General features: G+C 51.6%; 1 protein-coding gene across 2 annotated transcripts in view; it reads right to left on the reverse strand.

Annotated features, from left to right (window-relative positions):
* MYO7B (myosin VIIB) overlaps positions 1-21,495 on the reverse strand; it is a 96,538-nt gene that overhangs the window by 22,780 nt on the left and 52,263 nt on the right. For both annotated transcript variants that reach the window (XM_081581124.1, XM_081581123.1), the window contains exons 15-26: positions 20,074-20,237; positions 17,776-17,913; positions 15,810-15,962; positions 14,855-14,953; positions 12,621-12,715; positions 8,470-8,554; positions 6,984-7,202; positions 5,739-5,909; positions 4,765-4,965; positions 4,463-4,630; positions 626-703; positions 350-477 (exon numbers count right to left, since the gene is read on the reverse strand). In XM_081581124.1, coding sequence (XP_081437250.1) covers positions 350-477; positions 626-703; positions 4,463-4,630; positions 4,765-4,965; positions 5,739-5,909; positions 6,984-7,202; positions 8,470-8,554; positions 12,621-12,715; positions 14,855-14,953; positions 15,810-15,962; positions 17,776-17,913; positions 20,074-20,237 — 1,699 coding nt within the window. The remainder of the gene's footprint in view (positions 1-349; positions 478-625; positions 704-4,462; positions 4,631-4,764; positions 4,966-5,738; positions 5,910-6,983; positions 7,203-8,469; positions 8,555-12,620; positions 12,716-14,854; positions 14,954-15,809; positions 15,963-17,775; positions 17,914-20,073; positions 20,238-21,495) is intronic.

The raw sequence follows: 21,495 nt of genomic DNA on the forward strand, positions 1-21,495 counted from the left end.
ATACATAGTTCTTAAAATTTGTATAAAAACACAATTTCTGTAAAGCAAATTGCATATAAAGCAAAACATATAGAATAAATGAGGAACTTGCCCATTTACAGGGTCTTGCAGTAAAGCTGGTTATAAGATGAATCAACAGCCCATGATGAATTTGTCTTCCTAAAACTGGGTTTTACCCAGGGGTTTTAATGCAGAGCAAACAGAGAACCCCTGATGGCTGTAACATCTGCTGTGCTGAGACCCAGCCTGCAGGCTTCAGGGTAGGGAGCAGGATAGGCATGGGGCCCTGGGCTGAGAGCTAGTGAGGGGCTGTGTTCTCAGGGGGGGTGTGATGGGGGTGGGGACTGACCTGAGGCTGGGACGCAAGATGGCATAGCCCACAATGAACTGCACCTTCTCCAGGTTGGACATGGGTCGGTCTGAGATGGGGCCGTCCTCTTCAAATGCCTCTTCTCCGATATTCAGCCGGCTGGCCACCTTGAAACCCAAAGGTGGCAGTCAGGACAACTAAGATTGCTTCCATTTGCAAAGAAGGAAACTGGGTGAAAGCCTGGAACACTGCAGCAGGCCGGCCAGTGGGCAGCAGAGCTGGGAGCAAGCCTGGGTCCCCTGGCCCTGGGCTTACCTGGCCTGTAACCCAGGAGGACCGCTTCAGCTTCATGGAGGAGATGTCCTTGGTCCCTCTGTCCCTGCGGCTGGGCCTCTGTGGAGGGAGACAGCTCCTGAGGGAAGGTGAAGCCTGGGCAGCACCTCCAAATCTAACCCAAGACCCGCCTAGGGTGGGGCTCCTCTCTGGCTCCCGAGCCTTTTCCCAGCCTGACTCATAAAGCACCGTGCATTCCCTCATCTCCACCAAGCTGTGCAACGCTGACAGGTGTGCATCGCCATCCTCACTGCTGGACGAGGAAACAGGCGAGAGATTGTGAGAAACTGGACAACAGCTGCTTGGCCAGACAACAGTCCTCTGCGAGGGCTCAGGACAGTTCTGATTCCAAAGTTTGGACCTCTCACCAGCCAAGTGGGCTGGGTCTGAACCCAGGTGCCCAGGACAGCCACAGGCTACAGTCATTCTCTGTGACAATGTGGTGGATGAACTGGAATACACTCTGCCCACTGCAAAGTCAGAGTTTTGCCAGAGAATCAGAAGACTAGACTTAGGGGCCCCGGCCCACTCCCAGCCATCAGGATCCGATGGTCTCTGTAGGCAGGGGTCATAGCCTGTCCTGATGGTGTCATGAGAAGTTGCTGCCAAAATCAGAGCTCAGTGTGGGACTGGGCTTGCGCTGGGATGAGCCCAGGTCTGGGGCTGGGCACGGGCTTTTGTGTGTGCATGCTGTGTGCTCCGTTGCTCAGTTGTGTCCAACTCTTTGCCATCCCATGGACTGTATAGCTTGCCAGGCTTGTCTATTCATGGAATTTTCCAGGCAAGAACACTGGAGAGGGTGTCATTTCCTCCTCTAGGGGATCTTCTCGACCCAGGGGTCGAACTTGTGCCTCTTACATTTCCTGCACTGGCAGGCAGATTCTTTGCCACTAGTGCCACTTGGGAAGTGGGCACTGGCTTCTGGCTGGGCTAAAACTGGTTTGCTACATAGGGACCAAATTTAAAATACATTAGCTGGTGAGTGAGGGTGGGCAGGGCTCACTAAGCCCACTGCTCCTTCTTGGGGGCACACACACTTAATAAATGTGCAAGAAGGAACACTTGAGATCTGACTCTGGGAAGCCAGTGTTCGCTGTGCTCACCTTCCAGAGGTGCCGGTGGCTCAACCACCTCTCGATGTCCCCTCCCTGAGTGGTGGCCAGCCTCCAAGGTGACCCCCAGTGACCCTCGCTTCCTGACATTCTCGCCCACTATGGCATGCAGGCAATGAAGCTTCCTTCCTGCTTTCTCTCTTAAGTCACTCATCATGGAGGAAGCAAATTGTGAGAACACTCAGGCAGCCCGGTGGAGAGGCCGGGTGGCCAGAGCTGAGGTCTCCCACCAGCAGCTATGTGAGGAAGCCATTCGGAGGCAGATCTTGTGGCCCCGGTAAAGCTTTAAATGACAGTTTGGCTGCAACTTCATTAGAAACCTGGAGCCCAAACTAATGAACTAAGCCATTCCTGATCCTCAAAAACTGTCTGAGATAATGAATGTGGGCTGTCTCATGCCATCACATTTAGGGGTTCATTTGTTGCACAGCAATGGATGACCATTACACTAGGCAGAGTCCACGTCTCTGGAAGACAGGGAGTCAGGGCTTGGGCTTGGGCAACTTCCATGTAACCTCTGGACCAGATTTGACCACGTCCAGGCTCAGGACTGCAGACCCGCTTAGATGTCTGTGCAGTTGCTTTGCTATCTGAGCACCTGATATTTGGGGGCCTGTGATATTTCAGTTTATAATAAGAAATAGATACTTGGTCTTTGTCCCCGTTGCTGGCACAGAACTCCTAAAACCCTTAGAATCGCCTGTGATGAAGATGTCTTTTTATGTTAATGAGGTGACTTTTAGAAAGCACTTAAGGATGGGGGCAAAGCTATGGTTTTTCCAGCGCTCATGTATGGGTGTGAGAGTTGAATCATAAAGAAAGTTGAGCACTGAAAAATTGATGCTTTTGAACTGTGGTGCTGGAGAAGACTCTTGAGAGTCCCTTGGACTGCAAGGAGATCCAACCAGTCTATCCTAAAGGAAATCAGTCCTGAATATTCATTGGAAGAACTGATGCTGAAGCTGAAACTCCAATACTTTGGCCACCTGATGTGAAGAACTGACTCATTTGAAAAGACCCTGATGCTGGGAATGATTGAAGGTGGGAGGAGAAGGAGATGACAGAGGGATGAGATGGTTGGATGGCATCACTGACTCAATGGACATGAATTTGAGTAAGCTCCGGGAGTTGGTGATGGACAGGGAAGCCTGGCATACTGCAGTCCATGGGGTCGAAAAGAGTCAGACACAACTGAGCGACTGAACTGAAGTGAAGAATGGGGGCTGGTGGCTAGTAGTCAAGGAGAGGGGGGAAAGGCGTGAAACTGAGTTCAGCTGGCTCGATGGCCAGCTGATTTATTCGATCGTATCTATGAAGTGAGGCCTCTGTAAAGACCCAAAAGGACAGGGGTCAGAGAGTTTCCAGGCTGGTGAACACATGGAGATTTGGGGAGAGTGGTACCCGGAGAGGGCATGCAAGTTTCTTAATCTTTTTCATATCTTGCCCTGTGCATTTCATACCTTGCCTCTTTCATCTGGCTATAGTGACTTGTATCCTTTGTAATAAACCAGTAGGCTAGTAAGTACAATGTTACTCTGAATTCTGTGAGCTGCTCTTGCAAATTAATCAAACCCAAGGAGGATGTGCGAGAATGTCTGATTCAAGCCAGGTGGTCAGCAAATGAAGACCAATCTGGACTTGCATTAAAGTGGGGGTCATCTAGAAGGACCGGGCTCTTCATCTATGGAATTGGACACTATCTCCAGGCAGATAGTATCCAAACTGAGTTGAATTTTAGGACACCCAGCTGCTGCTGAGAATTTTCGGTGGAAAAAAACCCATATACATTGGAGCTGGTGTCAGAATTACAGGCCGTTGTGGGGCTCCTGCTGCTGGTTGGCCCAAGTGCTGTCACTGCTGTGTCATTCCTTTGAACTATTCTTGGTTAATTCCACTAAGATGACATCATGAAACTGAGGCCTTAGGAAGGACTTCTGACCAAAAATGGATGTAACAGCCTTTCATCAGAGGGCAGGGTAGAATACGGGTAAAGAACTGGGTCTTTGAATTCAGTGGAGTGGATTCAAAGCCCAGCTGTGTAACATGTATTCACTGTGATTTGGGGGCAAGTCACTTAACTTCTCAGTTTCTTTAGCAACAATAAATTTAATAATCCTACTTTGTAGGGATGGCTAACCTGGAAATTAACTGAAGAGAAGCGACTGGCACATAGCATGTTGACAGTCGGTAACAACATTTGTTGTTATTATTACTGGTCTATGCATTTGAATCCTGAAGGGCTTCCCTGGTGGCTCAGACAGTAAAGAATCTGCCTGCAATGCAGGAGACCTGGGTTCAATCCCTGAGTCAGGAAGATCCCCTGGGGAAGGGAATGATTATCCACTCCAGTATTCTTACCTGGAGAATCCCATGGACAGAGGGACCTGACAGGCTACAGTCCATGGTGTCTCAAAGTGTCAGACACAGCTGAGTGACTAAGTACCAAGCTTGACTAAGTTAAAACCCAGTGTTCAGCACCTGGGGGACCTTCTCCAATACTGACTGTATAATTCACAAAGTCCTGGGTGTAATGCCTGACTCATAAGTTCCCAAGTGCAATTAAAGACTGAAAACCCTAGGGGTCCCTAGGTCCAGCAGGCGATGCTCACTCCACATTGTGCCTCCCCTTTCTGGTCCAGCTTCTCCAGGCCCTGGGCCTGGGGACACCGGGAGGGTGTCTCCCCTTTGCACTGCCCTCATGGCCCACCTGTGCTGATCTGCTGTGTTGTGGAGGCTGCGTGCTGCTGTCCTTGCCCAGAGTATCGTGGATCTGCCGCATCACTGAGCCACCTTGCAGGGTGTTCCTGATGAAGAGCACTGGCTCCGGAAGGTCACCCATGAACCGCAGGATGATACTCCATACAGCCAGAGCAGCCTGGGAAAACGGAGACAGAGTCCCCGCTTGGAACCCAGCTCCATGCAGCATAGAGCCCATGGCCTCCTGCCCGTTTCTTGTTCCCGCTGAGACAGCGGGAGGCCTGAGCTGCCAGAAAGTACAGGACCAGGTACCGAGCAGTCAGTGTCATCCTCGTGGTAGAGCAGAGGGTATCGGAGGGGCCGCCGGATGTGCGTGTGGCTGGCCGATTTCTGGAAGTAGGTCACGGCGAACTTGGGGAAGGTGTACTCGGCTAGGTCATCCTCAGGCTCCTCCATCATGGGGACCGTGTCTAGGTCAACCTCAGGCAGCTTCTGGGTCATCTCTTTCAGATCCTGGGACAGAGACAAGTGTTCACTCTCCTCTCAGATGTGATCTGCCAGTGTGTGCATCTTGGGGGCCAGGGAGCCCCAAGAAGGACCTGACTGGTTAGTGATAGGGTGCAGAATTACCCACTCCCCCTTGTGTTGGGGACCTCCCCCCACCCACACCCTCAGTGCATCCCTGATGGGCCGCCAGGTGCTGGATGGGCCTTGGGTATGAGAGCCCCAGGTACCTGGCAGCTTGCCCTCAGAGCCCTCTGCCTGTAGACCTTGGCTCCCCAGACACCCTCACTCCTTACTGCCTCCTGCCTGCCTCCTTTAGGTGCTCCTGAGGTGTGCCCAGCTGCCCCCACAGCACAGATGGTTTGTGTGTGGGTGGAGCTTGGGGGAGTGGGCATGAGCACCTGGAAGGATGCAGTGAGAGTCAACAGGACAGCCCTGGAGAGGCCCTCTCTGCCCAATCCTCCTGCTCTGCTCCCCACCCCCAATCCCACAGGTCACATTCTGCAGAGCAGCAGCCAATGAGATGCTCTGTGATGGTGGCCAAATATAGGTGGGAAATGCTGCCCAGTTGAAAGCCCAAGAACATTTGCACAGTAAAGGCTCTAGGAAGCCTTGCAGGTAAGACACCTCCTTAACTTGAGAGGGTCTGACCACAGACCCTCACTCCTCTTTGCATCTTCGCCCATGACCACAGAACTCACTCACTGAGCCAAGGCGTGGCTTTTTATTAAAGCCTAGAGGTTGGCTGAGGGCTGGGACTGGGCAGGCAGGGCCCATCTTACCTCCCGGTGTGGTGTGGCCTGGCCGTCCTGCCCGCCAGTCAGGGAAGGCAGGAAGCCAAACACCTGCTCCACCATCTCCGTGTCGGTGATGGTGTCGTAGATGGACTTACGCTTCCTTCTGGGGACAGCGCTCGGGCTCTTCTGCTCTTCAGCTGGGATGACCAGAGGCACCTGCACAGACACCCCATGGGACCACAGTTACCAGCAGCCCCTCACGAAGCTGAATAAACCTTCTGCTGCCATATTTGTCCAAATCAATACATTTCCCTTTAAAATCCTAGGTTTCAATAGCTAGAGGGACTGGAGATCAACCAGCCTGGGCTTCCTGTTTCAGAGAAGATGTAAAGAAGGGAGATGCTTGCTTGTCCCCACATGGGACCACACCAGACCCCACAGATTCCCAGAACCTAGCTGCAAAACCCACTCAGGCCCACATGGTCCCTTCACTAAGAGCAAGGCGGCTCCCCTGGGAGAGGGCCCTGGCCCACCCAGTCTGTTGCTTGTCCGGGGCCATGCAGGTGTAGGAGCATCTGCTGATGTGTCTGAGGCTCTGCACTCTTTCTTGCTCTGGCCACTGTACAGTACTGTGCTCAGGGGACCTGTATTATCTATGGAGCAGGAGAGAATTTCATCCTAGCCCCCCTTCTTTATCACCATTGCCAATGAGTGAGTTCTGAGGAGTGAGGTTGAGTCTTGGGTACTCTCTGGATGGAGGGAATGGGACCACCCAGGGGTGAAATTTCACAATGCAGGGATACGCATCTCAGTGCCATTTGTATGCCCCCTGCCTTCCCATCTCTCCTGCCCAGACTCTCTTGAAGGCTCCTCTTGGTATTTCTCTGCCCTAAGTTATCAGGCCCGTCCAGGAACCAGGCACCTCCACCCTCCTCCATGGAACTGTGGCCTCCCGGAGCTCAGCTGACCCCAGTTTCCTGAGCCTTCCTGGGGACTCATCAGTGCTGCTAAGAAATCGTCCCCAAAGCTAAAGCAAGGGGACCAAAGAGCTCGAGCTCCAGATTCCTGGTGTAAGACTGAGATGATCCATTTCCCATGCTGCATCCTCAGCATCCAGGGCATGGGCTGGGTGTGCCTGATGGTGGGGGCCTACTACAGTAGTGACTTTGGACCCAGAGGGGTCAGGAGTGTCTGATGATGGTCTTATGTTGCTGCCCACTCCTTCTGCCTGCCCTCCCTCTTCTGGGCCCAGCCATCTCCCACCTGCCCGAGAGGGCAGTGACCACCTACATTGGCTTTCTGTTGCTGGAAGTTCCGTCGAGCAGCCATGCCCCTGGCATGTGCCTGGATGACCACAACAGCCCTCCTCTTGGCCTGGACTTGCTGGCGCACCAGGTAGCCCCTGCAGAGGGCCTGCAGCTTGACCATCCTCTGCCGCAGGGTCTGGTACTGCTTTGCCAGCAGATGGCTCCGGGCAATGGCCTGCAGACGCTCAAAACCCAGGAGGATCTGCGGAGGCAAGAAGGGTGTACACCCTCAGAGGAGCCTGGGACTGGCAGGGCATAGAGCAGAGAAAGGCTTCCTGAGGGGACAGAGAGCGAGAGGCAAAGTGTTCTCGCAAATTAGCTTTACAGTTACATGCTTTCTGGCAAAGTGCTTGTGCTAAAATTTTGCACACCTATGAGCACAAGCAGATTAGGTGATTTATACTTGTAAAGCAGTTAGAACAGAGCCTGGCATGAAATTAGTGCTAAAGAAGTACTTTTAAATGGCATAAATGATAGAGTGGTCTCCTGATGCCTAGTGATAGAGAACTGGTTTGGAAGTCACTTGGGTGACAGGATTGCAGAGGTCCTGCTTTTCACACCTGCAGCCAAGTACAGTCAGCTCGTGTGTAGCTAGTGAACCTAGGTGGAGGCCTTTGGCCTGCTCCATCAAGCAAATCCCTCACAGGGAGCTTGAAAATAAAGAGAAAATAATCAACTATGAGTACCCACTTCTATGCTGCAAACACACTCTGGGCCACAGAGGTCTCTGAGCCTCTGGGCTGACTTCTATTGGCTTTTCAAAGACCAACCCTGGTGCGTGCTGTCTGTGTGGGGTCGTGCTTCATTTTACAACCGTCAAGTCATACAGACCTGCATCTCAGCTCCAGCTCTGCCGCTTGCTGACTGCGTGCTCTTGGGAAAATGACTTAATTTCTTTATGTCTCAGATCCATGACATATAGTGTCAGTTTAATAATAAATAAAATGATGCACATAGAGCAACAGGCTCCATGTACCCTTTCCATCTGCGTGTTCCAGCCACAGTCATGGCCATGACCAAGGCAAGCAGTCAAGGAGGCCCAGCAGGGCATGCTAAAGGTGCCTCTGGTTTGTTTGCTTAGCAGACACTCATTAGCAGTGCCTGTGGTCAAGGAAAAAATTTGGAAGAAGTGCTTGAAACAGAGAATAATCAATCCGTTAACTTCTTTTGCTGCCTGCAAATTGGGGGGAAAAAATAGCCACCATCTCATTTCAGAGCAGGACATCTCATTCTAGCTCTGGAGACGCCTCAAATCTTGCAGGAGATCACTTGAAACCCACAAACATGTGACCTGACACTGCTAAGAAGAGTGTGGGGCACTGAGGTTTGTGACTGGTGATGCTCCTTGCCCCAGCGCTCACATTCATAAATAAATGTCTCACACTCATAAACAAATGTCGATGTTTGTTTCTAACTGGACAGGTGTCCACTGCTCCTGCAGGCTCCGCCTCCCACATGAGTTCTCTTACCAGCTTGAAGTTCTTCTGGCTGTAGTGGCCTCTCCACCAGGCCTGGAGGGTCACAGCTGCCTGCCTCTGCCTCAGGAACTCCTCCCTAGAAGGGGAAATACAAGTCGGTGGTAATAACCACAGGCATTTTAAAAGCCTGGGAATGGGGGGACTGATTTTGAAGGGAAGAGAGAAAACAAAATTCGGGTAAAAATGAATACACATGGTATTTCTTTTCCAGAAGACTTTATAGGCTGAAAGACAGGTTAGGAACAAAAAATCTACTGCCAACAAATAAATTTATGAATGAGGACAGTCTAGTTTCTGTTATTCATTTATTAAATTTATCTTATATCTTTTATTTATTTATTTTGCCATGCTATGCAACATGTGGGATCTTAGTTCCCTGACTAGGGATCAAACCTGTGCCCCCTGCAGTAGCAGCGTGGAGCTCTAACCCCTGGACTGCCAGGACAGTCCAGTTTTTAGAATGAGGAGGAATAATTTCCTCATCACCCCCAAAGATCTATGAAGGTATAAAACCGATTTCCAACTTTTTATTCCTTGCCCCCTCCTCTGGCCACTAGCCCAGAAGTCTACCGAAATCAGGTCAGAAATCTTAGTACCAGAGCTGCTCTCTGGGGACAGGTCAAACCAGAGGGCAGCACCCAGGCACTGACAGCCTGGCAAGTGCCATCTAACTGCTCCCTCCACAGGGAGGAAGTGCTAGTGCTAAGTCACTTTAGTCGTGTCTGACTCTGTGCCACCCTATGGACTGTAGCCTGCCAGGCTCCTCTGTCCATGGTTTCCTCCAGGCAAGAATACTGGAGTGGGTTGCCATGCCCTCCTCCAACAGAGAGGGAAGTGGGCTGAAAATGGAGGGGTGATCTGAAACCTGGCCTCTGGAGAGTCAGAGGTGCATATGGTTGTATCTTTCTTCCCACACTTTACTGAGTTTTCTTATCACGTCTAATAATTTTTCAGGGTATTGTCTTAGGTTTAGAACAGTAGATTTCGATCATATTAAAAATCACCCTCGGGGAGTAGGGGCAGGGGGATTTAGATGAAGGTGATCAAAATGTGCAAGCTTCCAGTTAACTGAGTGCTAGCGATGAAATGCACATGGTGACTAGAGTGAGCACTGCTCTGTGGCACATAGGAGAGTTGTTAGAGCAAACCCTAAGAAGGATTCTCATCAGAAGGAAAAAAAAATTCTTTTGTTTTTGTATCTGTATGAGAAGATGGATATAATAATAACTCTGGTGGCCCAGTGGTAAAGAATCTGCCTGCCAATGCAGGAGGTGAGGGTTCAGTCTCTGAGTTGGAAAGATCCCCTGGAGAAGGAAATGGCAACCCACTCCAGGATTCTTGCCTGGGACATCCCATAGACAGAGGAACCTGGCAGGCTGCAGTCCATGGGGTTGTAAAAGAGTTGGACGTGACTTAGTGACTGAACAACAACAACAATCTTACTGTGGTAATCGGTTCATGGTATAAGTCAAATCATTATGTTGTTGTCCAGTTGCTCAGTCATGTCTGACTCTTTGTGACCCCATGGACTGCAGCACTCCCGGCCTCCCTATTATGTGGTACACCTTAAACTTATATGGTATTGTATGTCAATTATACCTTAATAAAACTGGGAGACAAAAACAAAAACAAAACAAGAAAAAGATCTTCTGGAGAACTTCAATATTTATTGATATCTAGGTGCCGCCCAGTCCAATTAAGTCAGAATCTTTGTTGATGGGCAAAGAATATATGTCTGCACATATAATATTTTTAATGCATGTACACATACATTTACATGATGATTCTAATATAAGGCCAAAGCAAACAACTGAATAGTCTAAAGAAAATTTTGTCTCTTTTCTAATGTACAGTGGTCCTCAGCTGGGGGTGATTCTTCTCCCAGGCACATTGGGCAATGTCTAGACACATTTTTGGTTGCCATGACTGGGGGATGGGGAGGAGGATGCTACTGGCATCTTAGTAAGTAGAGTTTAGATGCTGCTAAACATCCCACACTCTTGCCTGGAAAATCCCATGGACGGAGGAGCCTGGTAGGCTACAGTCCATGGGGTCGCTAAGAGTCGGACACAACTGAGAGACTTCACTTTCACTTTTCCCTTTCCTGCCCTGGAGAAGGAGATGGCAATCCACTCCAGTATTCTTGCCTGGAGAATCCCAGGGACGGCGGAGCCTGGTGGGCTGTCATCTATGGGGTCGCACAGAGTCGGACATGACTGAAGCGACTTAGCAGCAGCAGCAGCAAACATCCCACAATGCCCAGGATAGCCCTCTATAACAAAAAGTTATCCAAGCAAAATGTCAATAGTGGGACTTCACTGGGGTTCCAGTGGTTAAGAATCCACCTTGCAATGCAGGGGACATCAATTCAATCCCTAGTCTGGGAAGATTCCACATGCTGAGGGGCAATTATGCCCATGCGCCACAACTACTGAGGCTGTGTTCTGGAGCCGGAAAACCACAGCTATTGAAGCTCATGTACCCTAGAGCCTGTGTTCCACAACAAGAGAAGCCAGTGCAATGAGAAGCCTGTGCACTTCAACCAGAGAGTAGCCCCTACTCACCAAAACTAGAGAAAGTGTGTGTGTAGCGATGAAGATTCAGCACAGCCAAAAGTAAGTAGATAAATAAAATAAATATCAATAGTATTGAAGCTGAGAAATCATGATTTCTATTTCAGTCTTTTAAAAAATTTTCTTGTCTAATTGCATTGGCCAAAACAGCAATAACACTGCAATTATCAATAGTGATCACTTCTGGGTAGATGGAGTAAATATACTTTTCCTTACCTCTCCTGCTAACTATGACTAAAACCCCTTAGACATTATACATAAAACAAATATGAAGAAGACCCTGAAAGATGGAGGATGATAAGGAAGACAAGCTAAGATCTCAGACAGTGGTAACGTCTCTGAGCTTCTTTTTGTCTCATGAACCCCAGACTAGGAGCTGAAGAAGTAGAAAATCCAGAAATGACAACGGGAACAGACTAAAAAACCCCAAGAAAAGCCTTCTCTCTCCAGTAAAAAGACCAGCAAAGGGACAGTTTAGCAAGACAAAACTTTTAGATGATAACCAGCCTACTCCAGTGAAACACCATTTAAACAACTGTGGTTCTCACCCCCAGTTACACCAGAAAATGCCCAGTGGAAAGCCTAGATTCCCACTCTCACCTGTATTGTGTCAGAAAAGGCTGAGCAGGAAGTCATCCTCGATGGGCAGTAATGAGTCCATCCCCCACAATGTCACTGGAGACCACTGGGGACTCCTGCACCTGTATGGCCTTCCAAGCCACACTGCCCTGCCTCATGACCTTTCTCACAGGTGCCCACAACCTCTACTCCTGTGATTCAGCCACTATCTCCTATTTTGTCCTATCTGGGTTTCCAGGCCTTCCTGTGATTGGTAACAGGCCAGTGGGACAGCAGGGAACAGCACCATGGTATCTGCAGAGTCCTCTGAACATGGTGAGGGTCCCCTGGAGAATGGATAGGATACCCACTCCAGTATTCTTGGGCTTCCCTGATGGCTCAGCTGGTAAAGAATCCGCCTGCAATGTGGGAGACCTGGGTTTGATCCCTGGGTTGGGAAGGTCCCCTGGAGAACGGAGCAGCTACCCACTGCAGTATTATGGCCTGGAGAATTGCATGGACTGTATAGTCCATGGGGTCACAAAGAGTGGGACATGACTGAGCAACTTTCACTTTCACTGGACATAGTGAGGGTAAGGGAGGTAGTAATATGGCTGATTTGCTGAACCTGGGCTGAAATTCAAGTGTTACCTATTTACTGACCAGGGAACTGAGTCAAAGATGTTTCTTTTCTTCCATCCAAAACCAACCACCTCATAAACCCAAACCTATATGTTTTCTAAGATAATTGAAGGAGAATCAAAATACAGTCGAGACCACACTGGTAGATTCTGCCCTTCACCCCTAAACATTCAAATCATGTATTAGAAATTCTCTGCCAACACAGATGGCAGTGTCCCTGGTCAGGAGGTTGCAAAGGTCTTCTGCCTCAGTCACCCCCAGAGAGAGACCAGAGGGAACATGTGACCCTGGTTTAAGGGGTACAGGCCTGCCCAGGGGACAGGGCGTGTGGATGTGTGGGTGGGGAGGGGCTTGGGGCAGGGCCTGCACCTGTATTTGTAGCCCCGCAGGACTCTCTGGATTCTGATGGCAGCCTCGTCCAGGGCCTGGCTCCTCTGTACCTCCAGCAGGGTGTCTTGGTTTTCCTGGAACAGAAGAGTTCTCATCACATAACTGCCCTGCCTCACTCCCAAGCCTCTACCTGCAGCCAGGGCTCTATCTCCAGAAGTTAGGAGCTCTCAGACTCTTTCCGGGAGAAGTGGGCAGGGGTTGACAGACATGAGGTTGAAAGACTTGCTCTCAACTTGCCATTGATGTGGCTCCGAGCCCAGAGCTGCAGCCCAGCCCCTCAATCCAAGAACTTCCCATTTTAGCTCTTTCTTCCTGTTAATTCAATCTGGAAAATTTCATTTCTGCTCTGGAGAAGCCACTGTAAGAAGTGAAATCACTCAATCATGTCCGACTCTTTGCGACCCCATAGACTGTAGCCTACCAGGCTCCTCTGTCCATGGAATTTTCCAGGCAAGAGTACTGGAGTGGATTGCCATTTCCTTCTCCAGGGGATCTTCCCGACCCAGGGATGGAACCTGGGTCTCCCGCATTGCAGGCAGACGTTTTACCATCTGAGCCACCAGGGAGAACCCAAGAGGGGGGAAAAACTGTCCCCGAAGCTGTATTTTATTTCCTAAAAATCATGTGAAACATGCATTCAGCTGTAATACAGATGCATGCTTGTTTCAATATTAACATGTTTCCGCAGCCTTTGCAGAGAATTCACAATGTGAGGTGATGAACCGTATTCATCCTTGAGTGGTGACATTCCCAGGCCCACCTTGATGCTCCCCCTGGATCCCAGGTCCAGAAGGAAGGGACTGTCTTTGCAGAGCAGAGAGCAGCACGGGCCTTTGGCAAGTGACGAGCAGAAGCCAAGGGCTTGGTGGCTCTTTCTGCCTTCATCAATCTTACATCAAGTAAGTACTGGGACTCTTTGCATGTGTGTGGGTGGGCAATGGGGACACAGAGATGGACTAGACTCCTGACTGTGGCCTCATGGAGCAGCCAGGGAGAAGGAGGAATGGAGGGGCGGGCAGTCTCCTCACCTCCTAAGCCATGAGCCTATGCTGACCCTACCATCCAAACCAGCAGTTCCCAACCTTTTTGGCACCAGGGACTGGTTTCATGGAAAAGACAATTTTTTCATGGACTGGGTTTTTCATGGACTGAGGGGTGGGGGATGGTTTTAGGATGATTCAAGTGCATTTCATTTATTGTGTACTTTATTTCTATTATTATTATTACATCAGCTCCACCTCAGATCATCAAGCATTAGATTCCAGAGGTTGGGGACCCCTGGTCTAAACCACACCCTACTGGGTAGCACCCTGGGATTCACCCAACCTCTTCCTTCTGTGGAGTCACCTCCCCCAGTAGAGTCTGAAGCCCCTCTGCTTCTTTCCTTTTTAAGCCCCACAGTCCCAGCTCTAGCCTAACTAATGATGGATCTGCAATAGGCCCACTGGAGAGCTGGGGCTGGGAGGACAGACAAGGATTGGTGGGCAGGCTCCATGGGGTAAGAGGAGAGAGTGGAAGCCTCAGGAAGGGGCAATGGGGACAGGGTGTGGTGCCAGGTGGGCTGGCAGAGCCCTAATTCTGGCCCTGATCTTCTTGTGTTCCTCCTCACCCTGCTGACCTACCCAAGGTGTGTGGGGTTAGGAAACACTGACACTCTCTCCCTTAGACCCAACTCAAAATCCTGGAGGGCCCGAAGGCCAGCCTCAGGGCTGGAGGCTGCCTCAGCTGTGACCTTGGGCCTCCCTGTAAGTTGATGGAGTGAGAGGTGGGGGGTGGGAGGTGGGAAGTGGTGCTGCTTGCCCTGACCCTGCCAAGGATGAGCTATCAAAGGGCAGGGTCCACACTGCCGCCTTCCCTGAAGCTCCGCCTCCCCAGGGAGGCAGGGGCGTGGCTTCCCCAGGACTGACTGCAGACTTCGCTTAGGCTCCGGCTCCTGGCAGCAAAGACTGCTCCGGAAGACCTCCCTCAGGTCCTTTTTGCTCTTGCTCAGTAGCTTGGAGGCAGCCCCTCTGTCTCCTTAGGTCTTGTCCTAAACTTCCTCTCCTAAGAAGCCGCCCGGGCTTTCACAGGCTGGGCTGGGCTCTTTCGGTGACTCCCTGCCTCCCTTTCCCCTAGCATGGTTTTCTACGACCAGGGCTCCTTGAGGGCAGGGGCTAGGCATGGAGCAGGCGCCCACGGGCACCAGACCAGCCACACAGGCTTCAGGCTCTCACCTTCAGGAAGATCTTGGTCTTTCCCATTTTCCATTCTTTATCTGTCCCCAGCCACCCTTCGGCGATGCGCAGGGTCATTTGGCGAAACTTGTTCCGGAGCTGCCAGGAGGAAACAGGAGGGGCTCGGTGGAGTCACGCAGGAGGCTGAGGGCCCTCCTCAGGGGCTTCTGAGGGATCGAGATCTTTCTGCTCCCACAGGGGTCGCTGCCAGGGGCTGCTGGGCCAGGGCACCAGTACCCGGCACCCTGGATCAAGGATGGGCTCCCGAGGATTACGAGACCACAGTGCTTCCACGGGTGTGGGGTCTCAGTGTGGCCCTTGGACACGGGCAGTCCAAACTTAAGGATGGCTGAGTGTTTTGGGGAAGGATAGGACGGACTTCCTGCTCCCTGGCCACACATCACCTCTGTGACTGCTGCTGCTACTGCTGCTAAGTCGCTTCAGTCGTGTCCGACTCTGTGCGACCCCATAGACGGCAGCCCACCAGGCTCCTCCGTCCCTGGGATTCTCCAGGCAAGAATACTGGAGTGGGTTGCCATTTCCTTCTCCAATGCACGAAAGTGAAAAGTGAAAGTGAAGTCTCTCAGTCGTGTCCGACTCTTCGCGACCCCATGGACTGCAGCCTACCAGGCTCCTCCATCCATGGGATTTTCCAGGCAAGAGTACTGGAGTGGGGTGCCATTGCCTTCTCCGACATCCTGCCCTAAAAGGGAGTATTTGCTTTAAACTTTGGTTGCTCCTAGAAGCAACATATTCAGCCGCTAGCCTCCTCCAGAGAAGGGAAGCAGGAACAGGGGTCATTTCAAAGCTTCGGCCCCTGGGCATCAAGAAGGGGCCCTGAGCCCTCTTGGAACTGGGAGGTTGCGGGCGCCCAGAGGTGCCTAGAGCCGCCCGGGTTTTCGGGATGTGCACGCCACGTCTTGGGGCCTGCCAGCCAGGCTGCGGGGACACACACCTCCGTGCGCATGGCGCTGGGCAGCAGGACGCGGAACCTCTGTGAGAACTCCTCGAACGAGTAGCGGATGGGGAAGCCGGACTTGCGGATGTGCACGGTCTCCATCATCCCTGAGTAGCGCAGCTGCTGGATGCACAGCTCCCGGTCGAAGAGCTGCGGGTGCAGAAGCAAGGGGCTGACAGCACGGGCCGCCCCCTTCCCAACCACTTGCCACCACCTCTGCCGCTGTCCCCAAATGCAGGAGAACGAAACAAACACTTGGTTTCATGAAAATTCTATTCTGAATAGAGATAGTTGGTTGAAGTCGCTGAAAAGTCCTGGAAGTGTTTCCAAGGAGATAAAAGTCCATCACATACAAACTGGGACATCCATAAGAAGAGCAAATATTTCCCTCATTTTCAGGATATGCAGAGTATGAGGAATAGAAAAATTTTTTGCATATGTCACATTTAAAATAGTGTTAAATGCCCCCAAACAGTGATCCCAAAGAACACGGTTTCCTTCTGACCTTGCCAATGTTGGGGTGACCACTGCCCCTGGGGTCCTTCTGGCAGGGGCACCAGCATGCCTCCCACTCCAGTGGAAGGAAGAAGTACATTTCCTACTTAGACTCAGAAAATATTGTAATCAGTTTAGTCTCTGCATCCTCCAGAGATAGCTATTTGGAGAGGAGTTTGGTCACAATGCTTTGCACAAGGGTATGGGGGCTCAGCCATGGCTGGCACGCTAGACGGGCCCCCTCCGCCTGGAACCAGGAGTGTCTGGGGACTAGGGGCATGCCCTCCAATCTGGCAAGCCTACCAGCAGGCAGTCACCCACTTGGAAACACGGAGGGCCATCGAGGCAACTGCTAATGGGATCAAGGACCACCCAGCAATTTGGGGCAACTAGTTAGCTTCCATTTGTCCAGTATTTCTGGTGAACCTGCTGTTTCTCCTTTAATCTTTACAACAGCTCTACTTGGAGGGGGTACTTAGCTCCAATTTAAAGATGAGGTGCCTGAGCCTCAGAGACATACTCTTAAGTGTCTGAGCCAGAGTTCCAATCTTGAGCCTGCCTGGCCCCTCAGCCTGGGTTCCCTTATACCTGCACAGGAGCTGCCATCTCCCAGAGGTGTTTCAGCCAGGGGCACCCACAAGACCTGAGCATGACCCTCATGCCCTCACCTGTGGCAGAGGGCCTTTCGGAGCACAGTTACTATTTAACATCTATGCATTGTGCCTTTAAGGAAGATACATTTTGGATTTCCTGGGCCAGTCTGAATTTCATGTAATTGTATACTTTCAAAAAAGGAACTTTATTTAATGTAACATTATTTTTTTTCTCTTATAAGACTTTTTTTTTTTTTTAATCATTTTATCTCCTTTCAGATGGCATCTTCCCATGTCTGGAAGCCTTTAAATTTGCAGTCTCTGGGTGGGATTCCCAAGCTGGAATCCCAGGGACTGGGTAGGCAGCAGGCTCACACCCAGCACAAAAGTAGACAAAGCCACTTTCCAAGGGTTTAATGGCCTCAGGTCTTGGTGACCAGTAGTTGGTGTCAGCCTCTAAAATCACAGTACTGGTTGCTGCCCTTACAGAGTGTGGTTTACTTATGCAGATATGGTGCGCACACACACAAAAAAAGTCATGTGCAACCCTTGCTGCTCCCTGCAGGCTGGCAGATCCAGAATTTAAAGAAGAGAAAACTGAGGCTCAGAGAAGCAACACACTTGACCAATGGCAAGCGAATGGCAGTGTGGAGAGAGTTGAGGTCTGGGAGATCCAAAGCCTTGAAGGTCACCGATCTTCAAGTGGTCTAGGCTGGCCACCTTGCCTCAGTGTCCCCAGCTGTAAAATGGGGGCAGATAGCTTTAAAGCTGCCCAGGCACTGATGAAGGGAGTGACATGACTCCAGATGCCATCAGATTCCTTCCCTTAGATGCCTCCCCTCATCCTGTGCCGGTCCCCAGACTCCCCTCATTACCAGTGGCTTCTTATATTCATTAGGTTTGATGCAACGGACGAAGTAGGGCTGGCAATTGGTCAGGATTTTCATCAGCTGGTCCAGAGACTGCTTGAACTGGCCAGCCAAGGTGGAGGGCCGCTTGCTGGAATCTTCAGACTGTGGACAGAAGCACAGGGCACAAGTGGAGCTCGACCCAGGGCACAGCTGACCCGTGGCACAGCGAGGGCTTCTGCTGAGGTCCCACAGGTGGGCAGGGCTACATTCATCCAGTCGCTCATCCGTTCATTTAGCATAGCTTCCTCAAGTGCCTCCTGCGTGCAGGCACCCAGTACACACTGGGGACCCAGAGGCAAGTAAAGCTGGGCAAGCCTCCTGTCTAGGAGTGGGGACCCCAAAGTGAGATGCACAGGGTGAGGAGACAATGCCAATTTTTACCTTGCCAGTCTACATTTTTCAGTTTTTGTATAGATTTTGTATGCTTTTTTTGAATGTTATGTACTGTACATTGTAAGCATTACTGTAAATGTATATAGTTTTTTAAAAATGTATTAAAATGATAGATGCAAGAGAAAACAAAAAACCCAAGCCCCAGGCCAAGAGTGCGTTAAGTGCATGCTCAGTCACTGCAGTCATGTCCAACTCTGTGACCCCATGGACTGCAGCCCGCCAGGCTCCTCTGTCCACGGGATTTCCCAGGCAAGAATACTGGAGTGGGTGGCCATGCCCTCCTCCAGGGGATCTTCCCAACCTAGGGATCGAACCAGAGTCTCCTGCGTCTCCTGCATTGCAGGTGGATTCTTTATCACTAAGCCACCGGGAAAGCCTTGGGCCAAGAGTAGTGTGTGTTTTTGTGCCATACTGAGCTTGGGAGATGCTCCTTGATCAAACTTTTTCCAAGATCAAATGCTCTTGAGCAAACATATGTACTGTCAAATTTCATCAGTCTGGAGACTCGAATTCATGCTCTAACGCCTCTGAGAATAGGATGCAATCCCTGGCAGGTATAGTAACAATGGGCAGCATTCTCCTGGTTTTAAAATTATGCATTTTCCTCCTGTTCCTGCTCCCTGAAACCTGTGGACCTGCCTTGAAGGCCCCACAGCGCCAGGTCCAGGCTGTGCTCTGGCCTCAGCTGTGGAGTCCAGCCTGGCTCCGTGAGGGCAGAGGGTCTGGCTCAGCTCCACCTGGTTGTAGACCTGGGTAGTTCCTGCAGGCCTCATAGCTCCTTGGTGCCTCTCTGGGCTGGCTCTGCATGTGGGTATGCTGCGGGCCCTGGGCACTAAAGTGTTAGGAGCCCTTGTGGAGGTGGGGGGGGCACCTCAGTGTGGCCAGAGCCGACTAGAGCATGGAGTAGGGGGCTGTGGGTTCCTATGCCTGCATCCACAGTTCCTATGCCAGGCCTCATCTCCCAGCCCAGGGGTGGGGGAGCTCCTCATCAGATGACTCACAGGGCTTTTCTGGAACAGTCACTGTTAAGGGGTGAAGGGAGACCCCCACCCTGCCATGCTGTCCTAGGCTGCTCTGAGGAGCACCAGGGGCTCTCTGCTCCCTCCTCCATGGCCAGCAGGCCCAGTGCTGTTGCCACCACACCATACACACACACACCCCACCCACCACACACACACACACACCCACAACACACACACACACACCCCACACCACACACCCCCCACAACACACACATGTACACCACATACCACACACACACCACACCATACACACACACCCCACCCACCACCCACACACACCCACACACACACTTGGACCCCACATACCACTCACACACCACACCATACACACACACACACCCCACCCATCACACACACACCCACAAAACACACATGGACCCCACATACCACATACACACCACACCATACACACACACACACACAAAAACACACATGTACCCCACATACCACACACACACCACACCGCACACACACACACCCCACCTACCACATCCCCCATAACACACACATATACCCCACATACCACACACACAAAACACATACATACTAGACACCACACAAAGCACATATATGCCACATACACCACACACCCCCATAAAACATACACAGAGACCAATATAGAAAGAAATAACATAAACAAACTCAGCGAGCCCTACAGAGACTCACTGGGGAGCAGGCAGAGTCCCGTGCTCCTGCCCCTGGCCACTACCCCCACAGTGCCTCACCCCCTTTTCAGTCACCTCTGCACCCCAATTGCGAATCTCCAACCCCAGACCCCAAGCAGAGGGGCCTCTCCATGCCTGTCTGCCCCCAAGGCCCTGGGCAGAGCAGGGCCACCAGAGCCCACCTTGAATTGCTGGCTGCCCGCCTTCACCCGGACGATGCTCCCAAGGCCCCGCCTGCTTTCCTCGGACTCCAGCCCGAATATCTCCCGCAGGAACTTGTTTTGGGAGGAGTGGACCAGGGCGAGGATGTCCCTGTTCAGCACATCTCGATTCTTCTCCAGGAAGCCTGTGGGGAAGCAGAGCCCCCCAACCCCCGCCAGCTCAGACCAGGGAGGGGAGGGTGAGGTGCAGGCAGGAGGCCACCACGCCGGCCTCCATCTCCCCACGTCTCAACATCCAGTGCCTCCACTCAGCACCAAGTCATGTCACATCCACACCCTGCAGCCCCCATAACCCACCATCCCCACCCCAAACTCCCTCATCCAAGCTTGCACCCCACCCCAGGGGGTCTCCTCTCTCCTCTAGTACCTGTGCCCCACCCCAGGGGTCTCCCCTCTCCTGATGGCCTATGGCCCCCAAGAGATCTCTGGGACGTTCTTCCCTTCTCAGCCCTCCAGGATAATGCTGGCTTGTGCTTCAGGGACAGCTCGAGCGTCATCTATTCCAGGAGGCCCTACTGGCTCCTATCTGCCCTGTGTGGCCCTTCACCTGGGCCCTGTCATTCAGCTCAGGGAAGCCTGAGGCCTTCCCATCTGTTCCATCAGCTGCAGCTCCCCGGGTGGACCACAGGTGGGAGCGAGTCCATTCCCCTTGACATCCTGGCCCTTGCAGCCCCTGCTGTCACGGCCACTTTCACAAGAAACGCTCTAGCAGCACAGCAGACAGAGTGTCCATTCATTGTGTGGCTTAGACCTCCCCAAGGGTGGTGCCTGTGGATTCTCATCAGGGATCTGAGTTTCTGGGAAACCCTGGGCAAGTCTGATTGAGCCAACTGCTTGTCTACATAAAGGAGCCAAAACAGAAGAGAGGGAAAAGGAGAAAATGAAGAAGCCTGCCCACCCCCATAACTTCTGAAAATCTGTCAACCTGGCTGCGTCCAGGGAGCTTGCCATCTGGACAGAAAGGCCTGGCCACTCCTGCTGGGAGGCCCACCCTTCCCTAGCAACCTGTACAGCAGTCTGTACTAGAGCAGCTGCTTCACATGTCCCTGTGGAACCAGCAAGGGGGGAAAATAGCTGCTTTGCTCTTCCTGGAAGCCCGAAACAGGGAAAGGAAAGAAATTAAACACCACTTGGCTTCCTGGCTTCAAGGATAGGGGGTAGAGGTAGGTGACTTGCTGATTATGAGGTCCTAAGACATATTTCTTTCCTCATTATAAGTACAAACTGCACTGGTCTTGGAACTGAACGTGTGCCCATAGGCAGTATGTGCACATACACGTGAGCACTTGCGTGAACACATGTGTGCACGCACATGCACGGGCCTGGACAGAGTAGGTTTGGGAATGAAGCGTGTCTTTCGCTTACTAAGGAGACCCTGAGGGC

Source organism: Giraffa tippelskirchi, chromosome 3 (genome assembly GCF_054371585.1).
Source record: "Giraffa tippelskirchi isolate mGirTip1 chromosome 3, T2T-mGirTip1v1.2.pri, whole genome shotgun sequence".
NCBI classification, from domain to species: Eukaryota; Metazoa; Chordata; class Mammalia; order Artiodactyla; family Giraffidae; genus Giraffa; species Giraffa tippelskirchi.